The sequence below is a fragment of the Oncorhynchus keta genome, chromosome 1, assembly GCF_023373465.1.
Source record: "Oncorhynchus keta strain PuntledgeMale-10-30-2019 chromosome 1, Oket_V2, whole genome shotgun sequence".
NCBI lineage: Eukaryota > Metazoa > Chordata > Actinopteri > Salmoniformes > Salmonidae > Oncorhynchus > Oncorhynchus keta.
In genome coordinates, this window is record NC_068421.1 from 7,631,584 (window position 1) to 7,652,187 (window position 20,604).

At 48.7% G+C, this 20,604-nt stretch overlaps 1 protein-coding gene across 1 annotated transcript in view; it reads right to left on the reverse strand.

Moving 5' to 3' along the window:
• Nucleotides 1-15,186, reverse strand: part of LOC118394759 (nucleolar pre-ribosomal-associated protein 1-like) — an 83,607-nt gene extending 68,421 nt beyond the window's left edge. Inside the window, 8 exon segments of the mRNA XM_052469302.1 lie at nt 2,825-3,020; nt 4,345-4,408; nt 9,517-9,639; nt 12,829-12,925; nt 13,462-13,591; nt 13,767-13,918; nt 14,586-14,725; nt 14,934-15,186. Of these exon segments, the coding sequence (XP_052325262.1) occupies nt 2,825-3,020; nt 4,345-4,408; nt 9,517-9,639; nt 12,829-12,925; nt 13,462-13,591; nt 13,767-13,918; nt 14,586-14,725; nt 14,934-15,069 (1,038 nt within the window). The 5' untranslated portion in view covers nt 15,070-15,186.
• Between the last annotated feature and the right edge of the window lie 5,418 nt (nt 15,187-20,604).

Consider the following 20,604-nt stretch of genomic DNA (forward strand, 5'->3'; position numbering starts at 1 on the left):
CAAGAGGAAAGATGGGTAAAGGGACAGGCACACGAGAGGAAAGATGGGTAAAGGGGACAGGCACACGAGAGGAAAGATGGGTAAACGGGACAGGCACACGATAGGAAAGATGGGTAAACGGGACAGGCACACGATAGGAAAGATGGGTAAACGGGACAGGCACACGTAGAGGAAAGATGGGTAAAACGGGACAGGCACACGAGGGAAAGATGGGTAAACGGGACAGGCACACGAGAGGAAAGATGGGTAAACGGGACAGGCACACGAGAGGAAAGATGGGTAAACGGGACAGGCACACGAGAGGAAAGATGGGTAAACGGGACAGGCACACAAGAGGAAAGATGGGTAAAGGGGACAGGCACACGATAGGAAAGATGGGTAAACGGGACAGGCACACAAGAGGAAAGATGGGTAAACGGGACAGGCACACGAGGGAAAGATGGGTAAAGGTCTGGACAGGCACTTGGAGGAAAGATGGGCAAACGGGACAGGCACAAGTCTGAGGAAAGATGGGTAAAGGGGACAGGCACACGTAGGAAAGATGGGTAAACGGGACAGGCACTGTGAGGACAGATGGGTAAACGGGACAGGCACACGGGGAAAGATGGGTAAACAACTTGCACTGGGAAACGTTCTGGGCAACATTTTTCATCATCAAAAAGTGACAGTCTGTTAAATAGCCATTATTCTAGCAGGTAGCCTCACGTGGTTAAGAAGTGTTAGAGGCGGAGGAAGTGATGTCACCAGCACCATGGTTAGAGTGTAGAGGTGGCAGGGTAGCCTGAGTGGTTGAGTGTAGACACCTCGGCTGAGCGTAGCCTTGTGGTTAGAGTGTAGAGGTGGTCAAATGACAGTAGCCTTGTGGTTGACAGACAAGGGAGTGTAGAGGTGGCAGGGTAGCCTTGTGGTTAGAGTGTAGAGGTGGCAGGGTAGCCTTGTGGTTAGAGTGTAGAGGTGGCAGGGTAGCCTTGTGGTTAGAGTGTAGAGGGCGGCAGGGTAGCCTTGTGGTTAGAGTGTAGAGGGGCAGGGTAGCCTTGTGGTTAGAGTGTAAGAGGTGGCAGGGTAGCCTAGTGGTTAGAGTGTAGAGGGTGGCAGGGTAGCCTTGTGGTTAGAGTGTAGAGGTGGCAGGGTAGCCTTGTGGTTAGAGTGTAGAGGTGGCAGGTAGCCTTGTGGTTAGAGTGTAGAGGTGGCAGGGTAGCCTTGTGGTTAGAGTGTAGAGGTGGCAGGGTAGCCTAGTGGTTAGAGTGTAGAGGCTGCAGGGTAGCCTAGTGGTTAGAGTGTAGAGGAGGGTAGCAGGTAGCCTAGTGGTTAGAGTGTAGAGGAGGCAGGTAGCCTAGTGGTTAGAGTGTAGAGGAGGCAGGTAGCCTAGTGGTTAGAGTGTAGAGGAGGCAGGTAGCCTAGTGGTTAGAGTGTAGAGGTGGTAGGTAGCCTAGTGGTTAGAGTGTAGAGGTGGGTTAGGTAGCCTAGTGGTTAGAGTGTAGAGGTGGTACGTAGCCTAGTGGTTAGAGTGTAGGGCGGCAGGTAGCCTGGTGGTTAGGCAGAGTGTAGAGGAGGCAGGTAACCTAGTGGTTAGAGTGTAGAGGTGGTAGGTAACCTAGTGGTTAGAGTGTAGAGGCGGCAGGGTAGCCTAGTGGTTAGAGTGTAGGCGACAGGGTAGCCTGTGGTTAGAGTGTAGGAGGTAGGTAACCTAGTGGTTAGAGGTAGGCGGCAGGGTAGCCTAGTGGTTAGAGTGTAGAGGCGGTAGGGTAGCCTAGTGGTTAGAGTGTAGGCGGCAGCGTGGCCTAGTGGTTAGAGTGTAGAGGCGACAGGGTAGCCTAGTGGTTAGAGTGTAGAGGCGGCAGGGTAGCCTAGTGGTTAGAGTGTAGAGGCGACAGGGTAGCCCTGAGTGGTTAGAGTGTAGAGGCGGCAGGGTAGCCTTGTGGTTAGAGTGTAGAGGCGGCAGGGTAGCCTTGTGGTTAGAGTGTGGGCGGCAGGTAGCCTTGTGGTTAGAGTGTAGGCGGCAGGTAGCCTGAGTGGTTAGAGTGTAGAAGCGGCAGGTAGCCTAGTGGTTAGAGTGTAGAGGCGGCAGCGTAGCCTAGTGGTTAGAGTGTAGGCGGCAGCGTAGCCTAGTGGTTAGAGCGTTGGACTGGTAACCGGAAGGTTGCAAGTTCAAACCCCGAGCTGACAAGGTGCAAATCTGTCGTTCTGCCCCTGAACAAGGCAGTTAACCCCACTGTTCCTAGACCAGTTAACCCACTGTTCCTAGACCAGTTAACCCACTGTTCCTAGACCAGTTAACCCACTGTTCTAGACCAGTGTTCCTAGACCAGTTAACCCACTGTTCCTAGACCAGTTAACCCACTGTTCCTAGACCAGTTAACCCACTGTTCCTAGACCAGTTAACCCACTGTTCCTAGACCAGTTAACCCGCTGTTCCTAGACCAGTTAACCTGCTGTTCCTAGACCAGTTAACCCACTGTTCCTAGACCAGTTAACCCACTGTTCCTAGACCAGTTAACCCACTAGGCCGTCATTGAAAATAAGAACTTGTTCTTAACTGACTTGTCTAGTAAAATAAAGGTTAAATAAAGGTTAAATAAATATAAAAATAAAAATTGTGACGTTGTTGTAAGATTCACATTTTGTTTTGTTGATTTCTGTTCGCCTCGCCCCTGCGCACGGTGACGTCTGATAGAATACAGCTTTATACAATCCTCGTTGTTGTTGTTGTTGTTGTTGTTGTGTCAACGTTACAGACAGAACTGTCCCCGAGGTTTGAAACATAAACAAAATAACTTTTAGAAAAAAAACAATAATACAAGGAAACAAAGAGTTTATTAAAAACCTTCTTGAGCAGAGTGATGTTGTCCGTCCAGGCAGATTTGAGGCGAGGGATGAAGGATAACTGTGTCTCCTTGAAGAACCTGGGCAAGATGTCAGGACTGACCCTCAGTATATTGACCATCAGATCAGACACCAGGTCGTCCTCTGTAGCCTGCTTCAGCCCCACCACAAACTGCAGTAGCACAATGTTACCAGCCCTGGACAGAAGACAGACACACAACAATGTCAGGTCTGTGTCTACTGTAGAGACACAACAACGTCAGGTCTGTCTGCTGAGACACACAACGTCAGGTCTATGTCTACTGTAGAGACACACAACGTCAGGTCTATGTCTACTGTACAGACACAGGGTCTATGTCTACTGTAGAGACACACAACGTCAGGTCTATGTCTACTGTAGAGACACAACAACAACTCAGGAGGGTATGGAGAGAGAACAGGGAAGGAGAGATGTAGAGACAACAGAGGTAAGGAGAGATGTAGAGAACAACAATGAGAGATGGGAGAGAACAGTAGAGACACAACAGAGAAGGAGAGATGGGAGACAACAGAGAAGGAGAGATGTACAGACACAACAAGGTCAGGTCTGTGATGGGAGAGAACAACTTAAGGATGTCTACTGTAGGACAGAACAACGTCAGGAGAGATGGGAGACACAGAAAGGAGAGATACTGGAGAGACAGAACAAGTGTCTACTGAGAGACACAGAGTGAGGTCTAGTCTACTGGGAGACAACAGAGGTAAGGAGAGATGGGAGACACAACAGACGTCAGGTCTATGTCTACTGTACAGAGAACAGAACAGAAGGAGGGATGGGAGAGAACAGAGGAAGGAGAACAGAACAGAGGAAGGAGAGATGGGAGAGAACAGAGGTAAGGAGAGATGGGAGAGAACAGAGAGAAGGAGAGATGGGAGAGAACAGAGAAGGAGAGATGGGAGAGAACAGAGGTAAGGAGAGATGGGAGAGAACAGAGAAGGAGAGATGGGAGAGAACAGAGGTAAGGAGAGATGGGAGAGAACAGAGGTAAGGAGAGATGGGAGAGAACAGAGGTAAGGAGAGATGGGAGAGAACAGAGAAGGAGAGATAGGAGAGAACAGAGAGAAGGAGAGATGGGAGAGAGATAGAGAGGAGAGATGGGAGGAGAACAGAGAGAAGGAGAGATGGGAGAGAACAGAGGGAGAGAGAAGGAGGGAGAGATGGGAGAGAGAACAGAGGAAGGAGAGATGGGAGAGAACAGAGAAGAGAGGAGAGATGGGAGAGAACAGAGTGATAGAGGAACAGATGGGAGAGAACAGAGGAAGGAGAGATGGGAGAGAACAGAGTGAAGGAGAGATGGGAGAGAACAGAGAGAAGGAGAGATGGGAGAGAACAGAGGTAGGGAGAGATGGAGAGAACAGAGGAGGAGAGATGGGAGAGAACAGAGTGAGAGAGAACAGAGTGATAGAGGAGAGATGGGATGAACAGATTAAGGAGAGATGGGGAGAGAACAGAGAGAAGGAGAGATGGGAGAGAACAGATGCCATGTTTCCCAGGAGAGCACAGAGGCAAGGAGGAGATGGGAGAGTTTCCTCACAACCATCTTCCCTGGAGATAGAGAGGAGAAACAGAGAGGAGCATTACAGAGAACAAGACTCGGAGAGATGGGAGAGAATCATTTAGGGGAACGGAGAGGAGAGAGAACACAGAGAGGAGAAGGGGAGAAGATGAAAAGATGTTGCTGTGAGAACAGAGAAGGAGAGATGGGAGGGCGATGGAGAGGAGAACAGAGAGGAGAGCCCTGGGAGATAAAGAGGAGTTTCAACAGAGTGATCCCAGATGAGAGAACCCTCCAGTGATAGAGCCTGGGGCGAGATAGAGAAAGAAGGCACAGCAACAATTTTCCGTATGACAGTAAGAGAGAGAGAGAACAGAGAGATATAAAGAGAGAACAGAGATATAAAGAGAGTGTACAGATCCATTAGAACAGAGTGATGTAGAGATGCAATCTGGGCCAGGAGAGATGGAGTGAAGAAACAGCACCTTCTAGGTCTTAGAACAGAGGATAGAGCAGAGGAAACAGAGTGATCCTCCCTCTCCGAGAGGTCACCAGGCTGAGAGAGAACAGAGCGCCCCCATCAGCCTCACCTGGAACTGATAACCTGGATTAGAGAAAATCTGTCTCTCCCCTTTAGATAAAGAGGAGAGAAATCAGAGTGATAAATCTGAGTTCTTCCTGCCTGATTTTCCCTTCTGTCTGCCCTGAGACCTTCCTAAATCTGTCTCTCCCTTTGGAGAGATGCCTGATTACCTTCACCTAAATCTGTCTCTCCCTTTATGCAAATCAGATCTCATCCCTTTAGTTCTTCCTGCCTGATTACCTTCCAAATCTGTCTCCCTTTGAAACTGATGCCATGATTACCTTCTCTAAAGCTGTCACTCCCTTTAGTTCTTCAGGGAGGAAATCTGTCTCTCCCTTTAGTTCTTCCTGCCTGAACCTTCTTCCCTGCTTCCTTTGCGTTCTTCCTGCCATCTGAAGAAATCTGACATTCAAAACAAGACTTCGGTGATTACCTTCCTAAATCTGTCACTCATTTAGTTCTTCGCTAATTATTTGTTCTCTTTCCCTTTAGTTCTTCCTGCCTGATTACCTTCTCTAAATCTGTCACTGGTTTAGTTCTTCCTGCCTGATTACCTTCTGAAAAATCTGTCCTGCTGTTACCCTTGAGCAAGGCTTCCTGCCTAACCTTCCCTAAATCTGCACCTCCCTTTAGGGGCGCTGCCTGATTACCTTCTCTAAATCTGTCCTGGCCGTGACTTCCCTGCCTGATTACCTTCCCTAAATCTGTCACTCTTTGTGTTCTTCCTGCTGATTATTCCCTAAATCTGCCCCCGATTAGACCCCCAGGGAGTGGGGTCACTAAATCAGGTCTCACCCTTGTCCCCTGCCTGTTACCCTGGGGGCGAATAGGGTTCTCTAAATGTCTTGCTCAGGGGCTTACAGCAGCAGATTTTCTCTATCATGTCTCTCGCTCTGGTTCTTAACCAGTGACCTTCTCTAGTTCTGTCTCCCCTTTAGCTCGAACCCAATGACCTTCTCTAAATCTGTCTCTCTCCCATTGGTTCTTAGATAAAGAGAAATCTGTCTCTCGAGAGAGATTATCTTCTCTAAATCTGTCTCTCGCTCTGGTTCTTACTACCCAATGATAAAGAGAGAACTCCCATTGTACAGATGACCTTCCTTGCTGTCGTCTGTGCTTGCTTCCACAATGACCTTCTCCTAAATCTGTCTCTCTGGGCCAGGTTCTTCCTAGAATGGACCTTCTCTAAATCTGTCTCTCCCTTTGGGTCTTCCTACCTTTGACCTGGCTCTGTCTCTCTCCCGGTTGGTTCTTCCTACCCAGATGACCTTCACAAATCTGTCTCTCACGTGTCCTCCCAATGACCTTCTCTAAATCTGTCTCTCATTGGTTCTTCCCTACCAATGACTGCTCTAAATTATGACTTCACACCAGACCCCTCTAAATCAGTCTCTCTCCCATTGGTTCTTCCCTGCATGACCTTCTCTAAATCTGTCTCTCCGGATTACCTTCTCTAAATCTGTCTCTCCGGTTGGTTCTTCCTAAATCTACCCAACGACCTTCTCTAAATCTGTCTCTCTCCCATTGGTTCTTCCTGCCCATGACCTTCTCTAAATCTGTCTCTCCGGTTGGTTCTTCCTACCCAATGACCTTCTCTAAATCTGTCTCTCCCATTGGTTCTTCCTACCCAACGACCTTCTCTAAATCTGTCTCTCTCATTGGTTCTTCCTGCCCAATGACCTTCTCTAAATCTGTCTCTCCCATTGGTTCTTCCTACCCAATGACCTTCTCTAAATCTGTCTCTCCCTCTGGTTCTTCCTGCCTGATTACCTTCTCTAAATCTGTCTCTCCCATTGGTTCTTCCTACCCAATGACCTTCTCTAAATGACTCTTCTTCCTAAATGACCTTCTCTAATCTCTCCGGTCTCCCTTTGGTTCTTCCCTACCCAATGACCTTCTCTAAATCTGTCTCTCTCTCCCATTGGTTCTTCCTGCCCAATTACCTTCTCTAAATCTGTCTCTCCTTCTTTAGTTCTTCCTGCCTTCCTACCCAATGACCTTCTCTAAATCTGTCTCTCCCATTGGTTCTTCCTACCCAATTACCTTCTCTAAATCTGTCTCTCCGGTTGGTTCTTCCTGCCTGATTACCTTCTCTAAATCTGTCTCTCCCATTGGTTCTTCCTGCCCAATTACCTTCCCTAAATCTGTCTCTCTCCCATTGGTTCTTCCTACCCAATGACCTTCTCTAAATCTGTCTCTCCCCATTGGTTCTTCCTGCCCAATGACCTTCTCTAAATCTGTCTCTCCCCATTGGTTCTTCCTACCCAATTACCTTCTCTAAATCTGTCTCTCCGGTTGGTTCTTCCTACCCAATGACCTTCTCTAAATCTGTCTCTCCGGTTGGTTCTTCCTACCCAACGACCTTCTCTAAATCTGTCTCTCCGGTTGGTTCTTCCTACCCAATGACCTTCTCTAAATCTGTCTCTCCCTTTGGTTCTTCCTACCCAACGACCTTCTCTAAATCTGTCTCTCCGGTTGGTTCTTAAATCTACCTCCGGTTGGTTCTTCCTACCCAACCCTTCTCTAAATCTGTCTCTCGGTTGGTTCTTCCTACCCAATTATCTTCTCTAAATCTGTCTCTCGCTCTGGTTCTTACTACCCAATGACCTTCTCTAAATCTGTCTCTCTCCCATTGGTTCTTCCCTACCCAATGACCTTCTCTAAATCTGTCTCTCCGGTTGGTTCTTCCTACCCAATGACCTTCTCTAAATCTGTCTCTCGGTTGGTTCTTCTACCCAATGACCTTCTCTAAATCTGTCTCTCCCTTTGGTTCTTCCCTACCCAACGACCTTCTCTAAATCTGTCTCTCCGGTTGGTTCTTCCTACCCAATGACCTTCTCTAAATCTGTCTCTCCGGTTGGTTCTTCCTACCCAATGACCTTCTCTAAATCTGTCTCTCGGTTGGTTCTTCCTACCCAATGACCTTCTCTAAATCTGTCTCTCCCATTGGTTCTTCCTACCCAACGACCTTCTCTAAATCTGTCTCTCGGTTGGTTCTTCCCTACCCAACGACCTTCTCTAAATCTGTCTCTCCGGTTGGTTCTTCCTACCCAATGACCTTCTCTAAATCTGTCTCTCCGGTTTGGTTCTTCCTACCCAATGACCTTCTCTAAATCTGTCTCTCCGGTTGGTTCTTCCCCCCCAACGACCTTCTCTAAATCTGTCTCTCCGGTTGGTTCTTCCTACCCAATGACCTTCTCTAAATCTGTCTCTCCGGTTGGTTCTTCCTACCCAATGACCTTCTCTAAATCTGTCTCTCCGGTTGGTTCTTCCTACCCAACGACCTTCTCTAAATCTGTCTCTCCGGTTGGTTCTTCCTACCCAATGACCTTCTCTAAATCTGTCTCTCCGGTTGGTTCTTCCTGCCTGATACCCAATGACCTTCTCTAAATCTGTCTCTCCGGTTGGTTCTTCCTACCCAATGACCTTCTCTAAATCTGTCTCTCCGGTTGGTTCTTCCTACCCAATGACCTTCTCTAAATCTGTCTCTCCGGTTGGTTCTTCCTACCCAATGACCTTCTCTAAATCTGTCTCTCCCATTGGTTCTTCCTACCCAATGACCTTCTCTAAATCTGTCTCTCCGGTTGGTTCTTCCTACCCAACGACCTTCTCTAAATCTGTCTCTCTCCCATTGGTTCTTCCTACCCAATGACCTTCTCTAAATCTGTCTCTCCGGTTGGTTCTTCCTACCCAACGACCTTCTCTAAATCTGTCTCTCCGGTTGGTTCTTCCTACCCAACGACCTTCTCTAAATCTGTCTCTCCGGTTGGTTCTTCCTACCCAACGACCTTCTCTAAATCTGTCTCTCCGGTTGGTTCTTCCTACCCAACGACCTTCTCTAAATCTGTCTCTCCGGTTGGTTCTTCCTACCCAACGACCTTCTCTAAATCTGTCTCTCCGGTTGGTTCTCTTCCCCCAACGACCTTCTCTAAATCTGTCTCTCCGGTTGGTTCTTCCCTACCCAATGACCTTCTCTAAATCTGTCTCTCGGTTGGTTCTTCCTACCCAAATCGACCTTCTCTAAATCTGTCTCTCCGGTTGGTTCTTCCCTACCCAATGACCTTCTCTAAATCTGTCTCTCCGGTTGGTTCTTCCTACCCAATGACCTTCTCTAAATCTGTCTCTCCGGTTGGTTCTTCCTACCCAACGACCTTCTCTAAATCTGTCTCTCGGTTGGTCCTTCCTACCCAACGACCTTCTCTAAATCTGTCTCTCTCCCATTGGTTCTTCCTACCCAATGACCTTCTCTAAATCTGTCTCTCCGGTTGGTTCTTCCTACCCAACGACCTTCTCTAAATCTGTCTCTCCGGTTGGTCCTTCCCCCAGGCGTTATTGTTTCTGTTCCAGTGTTTATGTCTGTACTCTACTCTGTGTTTCTTTTCTTGTTCTATGTTCATCTATTTATTAAATAAACTCCCGGGACTTGCTTCCCGACTCCCTAAACGTTATAACCCCTTAAAGTCTGCAGGTACACCACGTTATAATGCACTATAAATACTGGTCATAAGTATGTACAGCCACCTGATAAAATGTCTCCTAATCGTCCTGACAAAACAGCCCATTTTCATTCGTTACCCTGAAAGGTCACCGAGACAACGAGATTAGGCCCCACCTTAGTCTGCAGAGTAGACAGAATCAGGTTGACAGTGGAGATACGATCCTCCTTCAGTCCGCTGCTTAGAATGTCTGGCAGGAAATCTGACAACCAATCAAATGTTTCAACATCAAACAAGGGAGGCAGGCCTATATTCCTACAGTAGAGATAGGACCCTCCTTCAGACCAGGGGAAGACAGGCCTATATTCCTACAGTAGAGATAGGACCCTCCTTCAGACCAGGGAAGACAGGCCTAGACCAGTAGAGATAGGAAGACAGGCCTATATTCCTACAGTAGAGATAGGACCCTCCTCCAGACCAGGGAAGACAGGCCTATATTCCTACAGTAGAGATAGGACCCAAGACAGGCCTATATTCCTACAGTAGAGATAGGACCCAAGACAGGCCTATATTCCTACAGTAGAGTTAGGACCCTCCTTCAGACCAGGGAAGACAGGCCTATATTCCTACAGTAGAGATAGGACCCAAGACAGGCCTATATTCCTACAGTAGAGATAGGACCCAAGACAGGCCTATATTCCTACAGTAGAGATAGGACCCAAGACAGGCCTATATTCCTACAGTAGAGATAGGACCCAAGACAGGCCTATATTCCTACAGTAGAGATAGGACCCTAGACAGGCCTATATTCCTACAGTAGAGATAGGACCCTCCTTCAGACCAGGGGAAGACAGGCCTATATTCCTACAGTAGAGATAGGACCCTCCTTAAGACCAGGGGAAGACAGGCCTATATTCCTACAGTAGAGATAGGACCCAAGACAGGCCTATATTCCTACAGTAGAGATAGGACCCAAGACAGGCCTATATTCCTACAGTAGAGATAGGACCCAAGACAGGCCTATATTCCTACAGTAGAGATAGGACCCAAGACAGGCCTATATTCCTACAGTAGAGATAGGACCCAAGACAGGCCTATATTCCTACAGTAGAGATAGGACCCTCCAGACCAGGGGAAGACAGGCCTATATTCCTACAGTAGAGATAGGACCCTCCTCAGACCAGGGGAAGACAGGCCTATATTCCTACAGTAGAGACAGGACCCTCCTTCAGACCAGGGGAAGACAGGCCTATATTCCTACAGTAGAGATAGGACCCTCCTTCAGACCAGGGGAAGACAGGCCTATATTCCTACAGTAGAGATAGGACCCTCCTTCAGACCAGGGGAAGACAGGCCTATATTCCTACAGTAGAGATAGGACCCAAGACAGGCCTATATTCCTACAGTAGAGATAGGACCCAAGACAGGCCTATATTCCTACAGTAGAGATAGGACCCTAGACAGGCCTATATTCCTACAGTAGAGATAGGACCCTCCTTCAGACCAGGGGAAGACAGGCCTATATTCCTACAGTAGAGATAGGACCCTCCTTCAGACCAGGGGAAGACAGGCCTATATTCCTACAGTAGAGATAGGACCCAAGACAGGCCTATATTCCTACAGTAGAGATAGGACCCAAGACAGGCCTATATTCCTACAGTAGAGATAGGACCCAAGACAGGCCTATATTCCTACAGTAGAGATAGGACCCAAGACAGGCCTATATTCCTACAGTAGAGATAGGACCCAAGACAGGCCTATATTCCTACAGTAGAGATAGGACCCTCCAGACCAGGGGAAGACAGGCCTATATTCCTACAGTAGAGATAGGACCCTCCTTCAGACCAGGGGAAGACAGGCCTATATTCCTACAGTAGAGATAGGACCCTCCTTCAGACCAGGGGAAGACAGGCCTATATTCCTACAGTAGAGACAGGACCCTCCTTCAGACCAGGGGAAGACAGGCCTATATTCCTACAGTAGAGATAGGACCCTCCTTCAGACCAGGGGAAGACAGGCCTATATTCCTACAGTAGAGATAGGACCCTCCTTCAGACCAGGGGAAGACAGGCCTATATTCCTACAGTAGAGATAGGACCCTCCTTCAGACCAGGGAAGACAGGCCTATATTCCTACAGTAGAGATAGGACCCTCCTTCAGACCAGGGAAGACAGGCCTATATTCCTACAGTAGAGATAGGACCCTCCTCCAGACCAGGGGAAGACAGGCCTATATTCCTACAGTAGAGATAGGACCCTCCTCCAGACCAGGGGAAGACAGGCCTATATTCCTACAGTAGAGATAGGACCAGGGGAAGACAGGCCTCCTTAGAGATAGGACCCTCCTATATTCCTAGACCAGGGAGATAGGAAGACAGGCCTATATTCCTACAGTAGAGATAGGACCCTCCAGACCAGGGAAAGACAGGCCTATATTCCTACAGTAGAGATAGGACCCTCCTTCAGAGATAGGGGGAAGACAGGCCTATATTCCTACAGTAGATATAGGACCCTATATTCCTACAGTAGAGATAGGACCTATATTCCTACAGTAGAGATAGGACCCTATATTCCTACAGTAGAGATAGGGACCCTATATTCCTACAGTAGATATAGGACCCTATATTCCTACAGTAGAGATAGGACCCTATATTCCTACAGTAGTGATAGGACCCTATATTCCTACAGTAGATATAGGACCCTATATTCCTACAGTAGAGATAGGACCCTATATTCCTACAGTAGATATAGGACCCAAGACAGGCCTATATTCCTACAGTAGAGATAGGACCCTATATTCCTACAGTAGAGATAGGACCCAAGACAGGCCTATATTCCTACAGTAGAGATAGGACCCAAGACAGGCCTATATTCCTACAGTAGAGATAGGACCCAAGACAGGCCTATATTCCTACAGTAGAGATAGGACCCAAGACAGGCCTATATTCCTACAGTAGAGATAGGACACAAGACAGGCCTATATTCCTACAGTAGATATAGGACCCTATATTCCTACAGTAGAGATAGGACCCTATATTCCTACAGTAGAGATAGGACCCTATATTCCTACAGTAGAGATAGGACCCTATATTCCTACAGTAGATATAGGACCCAAGACAGGCCTATATTCCTACAGTAGATATAGGACCCAAGACAGGCCTATATTCCTACAGTAGAGATAGGACCCTATATTCCTACAGTAGAGATAGGACCCTATATTCCTACAGTAGAGATAGGACCCTATATTCCTACAGTAGAGATAGGACCCTATATTCCTACAGTAGAGATAGGACCCTATATTCCTACAGTAGATATAGGACCCTATATTCCTACAGTAGATATAGGACCCTATATTCCTACAGTAGATATAGGACCCTATATTCTCAAGCTTATTTTATTTGTATTAGTCTTGTTGTATTTTCTGTCATTTTGAGATGTAGTATCATCCTGACCTTTCATCTCCAGCAGTTGTCCAATAGTAACGTTGTCACCAGAGACCAGGAAGGAGAGGGCAAACTGGGTGTAAGCCATGCGGACATCAGGTCTACCCTAGAGAGAGAGAGATGAATGAGATCACAGAATACCAGTCATTAGAGATGCATCCTTATAACCTCAATCCAAGCCCTGGTTGGGACATAGTTTTTTGGACATAGTTTTTCCTGATCAGCTCAAACGTTCAGGAGGATAACATATTGACACTAAAGAGAACTATAAACCAACCGTGGGTTTTCAACGACACTAAAGACAACTATTTTTTTATTTTACCTTTATTTAACTAGGCAAGTCAGTTAATTAAGAACAAATTCTTATTTTCAATGACGGCCTAGGAACAGTGGGTTAACTGCCTGTTCAGGGGCAGAACGACAGATTTGTACCTTGTCAGCTCGGGGGGTTTGAACTTGCAACCTTTCGGTTACTAGTCCAACGCTCTAACCACTAGACTACCCTGCCGCCCCAAACCCTCATACAGAGGGAGTGTCCCAAACGGCACCCTATTCCCTATGGGACCCTGGTCAAAAGTAGTGCACTATATAGGGAATAGGGTGCCATTTAGGATGGACACAGACACTGACCAGGTCTCTTACCATCTTATCCTTCCTCTTGGCCAAAGCAGACAGGCCTTTAGTGAAGTGGAAGTGGCTGAAGACTTCCCTGGCTGTGTCTGCTCCCTGGGATACCATGGCTGACAGGAAACTCAGGCAGTGACGGACAAACCTGGCCCAGAAGAGACGACATCACTATGTTAGAATGAGAGACGCGCACACACACACACACACACACACACACACGCACACGCACACACACGCACTCACACGCACACACACACACTCACACAACAACAAAAATATTTATTTAGTTCAAACAAAAGCTGCTTCCTGTTCCAACGTACCTGTGGTTTTCTGAGTGTAGGGATGTCTGTATGAGTTTCATATAGCTGGAGACGGCCTTCTTTACTATAGTGAATCCCACCATGCTGAAATGAGAGAGATCACTGGCCGTACGCAGCAGAATCATCTCCAAACTCTGGAAAATCAACATCATCTGGACAGAGACAAGGACAATGTTTAACAGATTACTGCATGGTGTGTACGTATATAGGCTGATTATATAGACTATATATACATAGACTGATTATATAGACTGATTATATAGAATGATTATATAGACTATATATATATATATATATATATATATATATAGACTGATTATATACACTATATATATACATATATACACTATATATATACTATATATATACACTATATATATATACTATATATATACACTATATATACTAGACTATATATATATATATATACACACACAATAGTCTATATATATATAGATATATATATATATATAGAATGATTATATAGACTATATATATATATATAGACTGATTATATACACTATATATATACATACATATACTATATATATACACTATATATATATACTATATATATACACTATATATATAGACTAGACTATATATATATATATATACACACACAATAGATATATATATATATATACACTATATATATACTATATATATACACTATATATATAGACTAGACTATATATATATATATACACACACAATAGATATATATATATATATAGACTGATTTCCAGTTAACAGGAGACTGACAGAAGCTAATGCTGTAATGCTAATGCTGTAATGCTAATGCTGTACTCTACATACTTCACTCTCCATCTGCTTGTCTCCCTCCAGCAGTTTGAAGATCTCAGAACACTCCATGGAGATCTTGATGTATCCCTCAACAACGTCATACAGGTCAGGACATGGCAGCTTCTTCGCCGTCGTGATGAATGTATCCAAGCCTGCAGTGCAGAGAGAACATCTGTTGTTCAGTATTGACATAGTCAATGACAATTACAACTAGCACCTTTGATAATTGACATACACTCTGCAACAAACACACAAACATTAAAACAAAGAGTGAAATCCTATCACTGCAAAGTTGAGAACAATACGTTATAGCGCCTTTGTAGTAAGCTAACGGTAGCTAATAGCAACACGGCCACTCACCCTTCATTGCCTTGGTCGGCTCCTTCAACATGGCTTTAAAAACAGTTCCATTGAACTCTGCTGTCTCAGATACTTTTCCTTTCTTCGCGTGCGTTTTGGACTCATCCACATCTTCACTCGACCGTTTCTTCCCCATCTTGTTTGAGAGGTAAACCGAAAATGCGATCAAATAGTTTTAGCCACCGGTCTTGCTGGCTACACATGTGAGAACCTAAACAGAAAGGTGTTCTTCTGTCAATGTGTCCGGGGGAGTTCCATTTCCATGTCACTTTGGTTCCGGGCTGCGCAATCAGTAAGAATTCTCCCTTCACGCTCACGCACAATATTCCTCAAATATAAACCATTCATTCAAATAAGGAAATTAGACTGACAGTCTTGTTTCTTTTATTTCCTCTTCAAGGAGGGATCATTTTTAGAATAACAGAATAATGGTTCAGGAATTGAGCCTGTCATTCCTACCTCATTCAGCTCATTGTAAAGAACATACAGAAAACATGATAGCACTTTATCATTATTAATAAAGTATTGTATCTATCTGTAATGGATATCAAGTTCTGGTACATTAAACAGATAATTGACATTAATGTCCATGGCTGATGGCCACTGTGTAGATTGCCAGGGAGCTCAGGATCCCATCACAGGGCTGTTGGAACTGAAAGGGGAGAAAGAGGAGGACGCCAGGGAGCTGAGGATCCCATCACAGGGCTGTTGGAACTGAAAGGTGAGGAGGAGGACACCAGGGAGCTGAGGCTCCCATCACAGGGCTGTTGGAACTGAAAGGCGAGGAGGAGGAGGACGCCAGGGAGCTGAGGATCCCATCACAGGGCTGTTGGAACTGAAAGGCGAGGAGGAGGAAGCCAGGGAGCTGAGGATCCCATCACAGGGCTGTTGGAACTGAAAGGCGAGAAAGAGGAGGACGCCAGGGAGGTGAGGATCCCATCACAGGGCTGTTGGAACTGAAAGGCGAGGAGGAGGAAGCCAGGGAGCTGAGGCTTCCATCACAGGGCTGTTGGAACTGAAAGGTGAGGAGGAGGAAGCCAGGGAGCTGAGGCTCCCATCACAGGGCTGTTGGAACTGAAAGGCGAGGAGGAGGAAGCCAGGGAGCTGAGGATCCCATTACAGGGCTGTTGGAACTGAAAGGCGAGGAGGAGGAGGAAGCCAGGGAGCTGAGGATCCCATCACAGGGCTGTTGGAACTGAAAGGTGAGGAGGAGGAAGCCAGGGAGCTGAGGCTCCCATCACAGGGCTGTTGGAACTGAAAGGTGAGGAGGAGGAAGCCAGGGAGCTGAGGCTCCCATCACAGGGCTGTTGGAACTGAAAGGTGAGGAGGAGGAAGCCAGGGAGCTGAGGATCCCATCACAGGGCTGTTGGAACTGAAAGGTGAGGAGGAGGAAGCTAGGGAGCTGAGGCTCCCATCACAGGGCTGTTGGAACTGAAAGGCGAGAAAGAGGAGGACGCCAGGGAGCTGAGGATCCCATCACAGGGCTGTTGGAACTGAAAGGCGAGGAGGAGGAGGAAGCCAGGGAGCTGAGGATCCCATCACAGGGCTGTTGGAACTGAAAGGCGAGGAGGAGGAAGCCAGGGAGCTGAGGATCCCATCACAGGGCTGTTGGAACTGAAAGGTGAGGAGGAGGAAGCCAGGGGAGCTGAGGATCCCATCACAGGGCTGTTGGAACTGAAAGGTGAGGAGGAGGAAGCCAGGGAGCTGAGGATCGCATCACAGGGCTGTTGATCCATGTCCCATATGAACTTCAGAGTCACGTCCTTCATCCGCTCCTCATAGACCTGGTCAAACCTCCCAGTCTGGGCCACTGTGAACACGTTCTTCAGGTCCCCAAATTTGACCCATCACAGCACAACCGGTCATGGTCATGACCAGGGCCCGTCATGAGTCAGAATAAGAGCATTATAAATGGTTTATATGCAGTTCATTTATAATCTGTCGTCCCCCCCCCCCCAATCTCTGGCCCATAGTCATGAAGCATCTCATAGTAATCTTATTCATTATGATCCAAAAGTCACAACTGATCCTAGATAAGCACTGCTATAGAGACGCTGTGTGAATACAGGGTCAAGCCCATAGTCATGAAGCATCTCATAGTAGATGTGCTGATCTAGGATCAGCCCCTTTTTTTGAGCATGTCCTCTGGTATGAACTCATAGTTGGCCTTGAGGTCGTGTTACATGTTTTACAACGTGTATTTTTTCCAATATCCTGTTGAAGTCTGCTTCATTCAGGTCCCCCTCCAGGAAGTGGCTGATCTTCAGATCCCGAGAACAAAAAAAATAAACATGTTCATTAAAGATGAAACCCCTGCCTGAGGTTGCACTATTGGTTAGAGCCTGAAAGTCAGCATTTCACTGTGTGGTGAAGGTCACTACCCTGAGGTTGGGGGAGTGGTGAAGCCCACTGCCCTGAGGTTGGGGGAGTGGTGAAGGCCACTACCCTGAGGTTGGGGGAGTGGTGAAGTCCACTACCCTGAGGTTGGGGGAGTGGTGAAGGCCACTACCCTGAGGTTGGGGGAGTGGTGAAGGCCACTACCCTGAGGTTGGGGGAGTGGTGAAGGTCACTACCCTGAGGTTGGGGGAGTGGTGAAGGTCACTACCCTGAGGTTGGGGGAGTGGTGAAGGTCACTACCCTGAGGTTGGGGGAGTGGTGAAGGTCACTACCCTGAGGTTGGGGGAGTGGTGAAGGTCACTACCCTGAGGTTGGGGGAGTGGTGAAGGCCACTACCCTGAGGTTGGGGGAGTGGTGAAGTCCACTACCCTGAGGTTGGGGGAGTGGTGAAGGTCACTACCCTGAGGTTGGGGGAGTGGTGAAGCCCACTGCCCTGAGGTTGGGGGAGTGGTGAAGGCCACTACCCTGAGGTTGGGGGAGTGGTGAAGGTCACTACCCTGAGGTTGGGGGAGTGGTGAAGGTCACTACCCTGAGGTTGGGGGAGTGGTGAAGGTCACTACCCTGAGGTTGGGGGAGTGGTGAAGCCCACTGCCCTGAGGTTGGGGGAGTGGTGAAGGCCACTACCCTGAGGTTGGGGGAGTGGTGAAGCCCACTGCCCTGAGGTTGGGGGAGTGGTGAAGTCCACTACCCTGAGGTTGGGGGAGTGGTGAAGGTCACTACCCTGAGGTTGGGGGAGTGGTGAAGCCCACTGCCCTGAGGTTGGGGGAGTGGTGAAGGCCACTACCCTGAGGTTGGGGGAGTGGTGAAGGTCACTACCCTGAGGTTGGGGGAGTGGTGAAGGCCACTGCCCTGAGGTTGGGGGAGTGGTGAAGGTCACTACCCTGAGGTTGGGGGAGTGGTGAAGGTCACTACCCTGAGGTTGGGGGAGTGGTGAAGGCCACTACCCTGAGGTTGGGGGAGTGGTGAAGGTCACTACCCTGAGGTTGGGGGAGTGGTGAAGCCCACTGCCCTGAGGTTGGGGGAGTGGTGAAGGTCACTACCCTGAGGTTGGGGGAGTGGTGAAGGTCACTACCCTGAGGTTGGGGGAGTGGTGAAGCCCACTGCCCTGAGGTTGGGGGAGTGGTGAAGCCCACTGCCCTGAGGTTGGGGGAGTGGTGAAGTCCACTACCCTGAGGTTGGGGGAGTGGTGAAGCCCACTGCCCTGAGGTTGGGGGAGTGGTGAAGGCCACTACCCTGAGGTTGGGGGAGTGGTGAAGGTCACTACCCTGAGGTTGGGGGAGTGGTGAAGGCCACTGCCCTGAGGTTGGGGGAGTGGTGAAGGCCACTACCCTGAGGTTGGGGGAGTGGTGAAGCCCACTGCCCTGAGGTTGGGGGAGTGGTGAAGGCCACTACCCTGAGGTTGGGGGAGTGGTGAAGGTCACTGCGGTTGGGGTTGGGGGAGTGGTGAAGGTCACTGCCCTGAGGTTGGGGGAGTGGTGAAGGCCACTACCCTGAGGTTGGGGGAGTGGTGAAGGCCACTACCCTGAGGTTGGGGGAGTGGTGAAGGCCACTACCCTGAGGTTGGGGGAGTGGTGAAGGTCACTACCCTGAGGTTGGGGGAGTGGTGAAGGTCACTACCCTGAGGTTGGGGGAGTGGTGAAGCCCACTGCCCTGAGGTTGGGGGAGTGGTGAAGGCCACTACCCTGAGGTTGGGGGAGTGGTGAAGGCCACTACCCTGAGGTTGGGGGAGTGGTGAAGCCCACTGCCCTGAGGTTGGGGGAGTGGTGAAGGTCACTACCCTGAGGTTGGGGGAGTGGTGAAGCCCACTGCCCTGAGGTTGGGGGAGTGGTGAAGGCCACTACCCTGAGGTTGGGGGAGTGGTGAAGGCCACTACCCTGAGGTTGGGGGAGTGGTGAAGCCCACTACCCTGAGGTTGGGGGAGTGGTGAAGCCCACTACCCTGAGGTTGGGGGAGTGGTGAAGCCCACTGCCCTCGACACATATGCAATCCCCTGCTTGTCTGGAATCAAATCCACTTCTACACACTATGTACTGTCACATTTCATGTCCCTCCTTGTTAATAAAAACTGGAAAAGAGATTCGGGATAGGCAAGCCAGGCTGGTTGGATGTCTCTAGACATCGAGATCTCTTATATGAATGATGTCTTTAATTGACCATCCCCTGCCAACCAGTGGTCCAGAAAGTCCTCGAAGCTCTTTGGGGTCTGAAACATGACCCAGTCAATACACCAGCGATAGTAGGAAAATCACATTGTCCTTTGGGTTCCTCATGACATAGATGATCTGGGAAAAGAACAAGAGGAGGCATTTACTATAAATGTTGGCCCTGGACAGATGTAGTGCACTAGCCTACGGGCCCTGGACAGATGTAGTGCACTAGCCTACGGGCCCTGGACATATGTAGTGCACTAGCCTAAGGGCCCTGGACAGATGTAGTGCACTAGCCTACGGGCCCTGGACAGATGTAGTGCACTAGCCTACGGGCCCTGGTCAGATGTAGTGCACTAGCCTACGGGCCCTGGACAGATGTAGTGCACTAGTCTATGGGCCCTGGTCAGATGTAGTGCACTAGCCTACGGGCCCTGGACAGATGTAGTGCACTAGCCTACGGGACCTGGACAGATGTAGTGCACTAGCCTACGGGCCCTGGTCAGATGTAGTGCACTAGCCTACGGGCACTGGTCAGATGTAGTGCACTAGCCTACGGGACCTGGTCAGATGTAGCGCACTAGCCTACGGGCCCTGGTCAGATGTAGTGCACTAGCCTACGGGACCTGGTCAGATGTAGCGCACTAGCCTACGGGCCCTGGTCAGATGTAGTGCACTAGCCTACGGGACCTGGTCAGATGTAGCGCACTAGCCTACGGGCCCTGGACAGATGTAGTGCACTAGCCTATTGGCCCTGGTCAGATGTAGTGCACTAGCCTACGGGCCCTGGACAGATGTAGTGCACTAGCCTACGGGACCTGGTCAGATGTAGTGCACTAGCCTACGGGACCTGGTCAGATGTAGTGCACTAGCCTACGGGCCCTGGACAGATGTAGTGCACTAGCCTATTGGCCCTGGTCAGATGTATCGCACTAGCCTATGGGCCCTGGTCAGATGTAGTGCACTAGCCTATGGGCCCTGGTCAGATGTAGTGCACTAGCCTAAGGGACCTGGTCAGATGTAGTGCACTAGCCTACGGGACCTGGTCAGATGTAGTGCACTAGCCTACGGGCCCTGGACAGAAGTAGTGCACTAGCCTACGGGCCCTGGTCAGATGTAGCGCACTA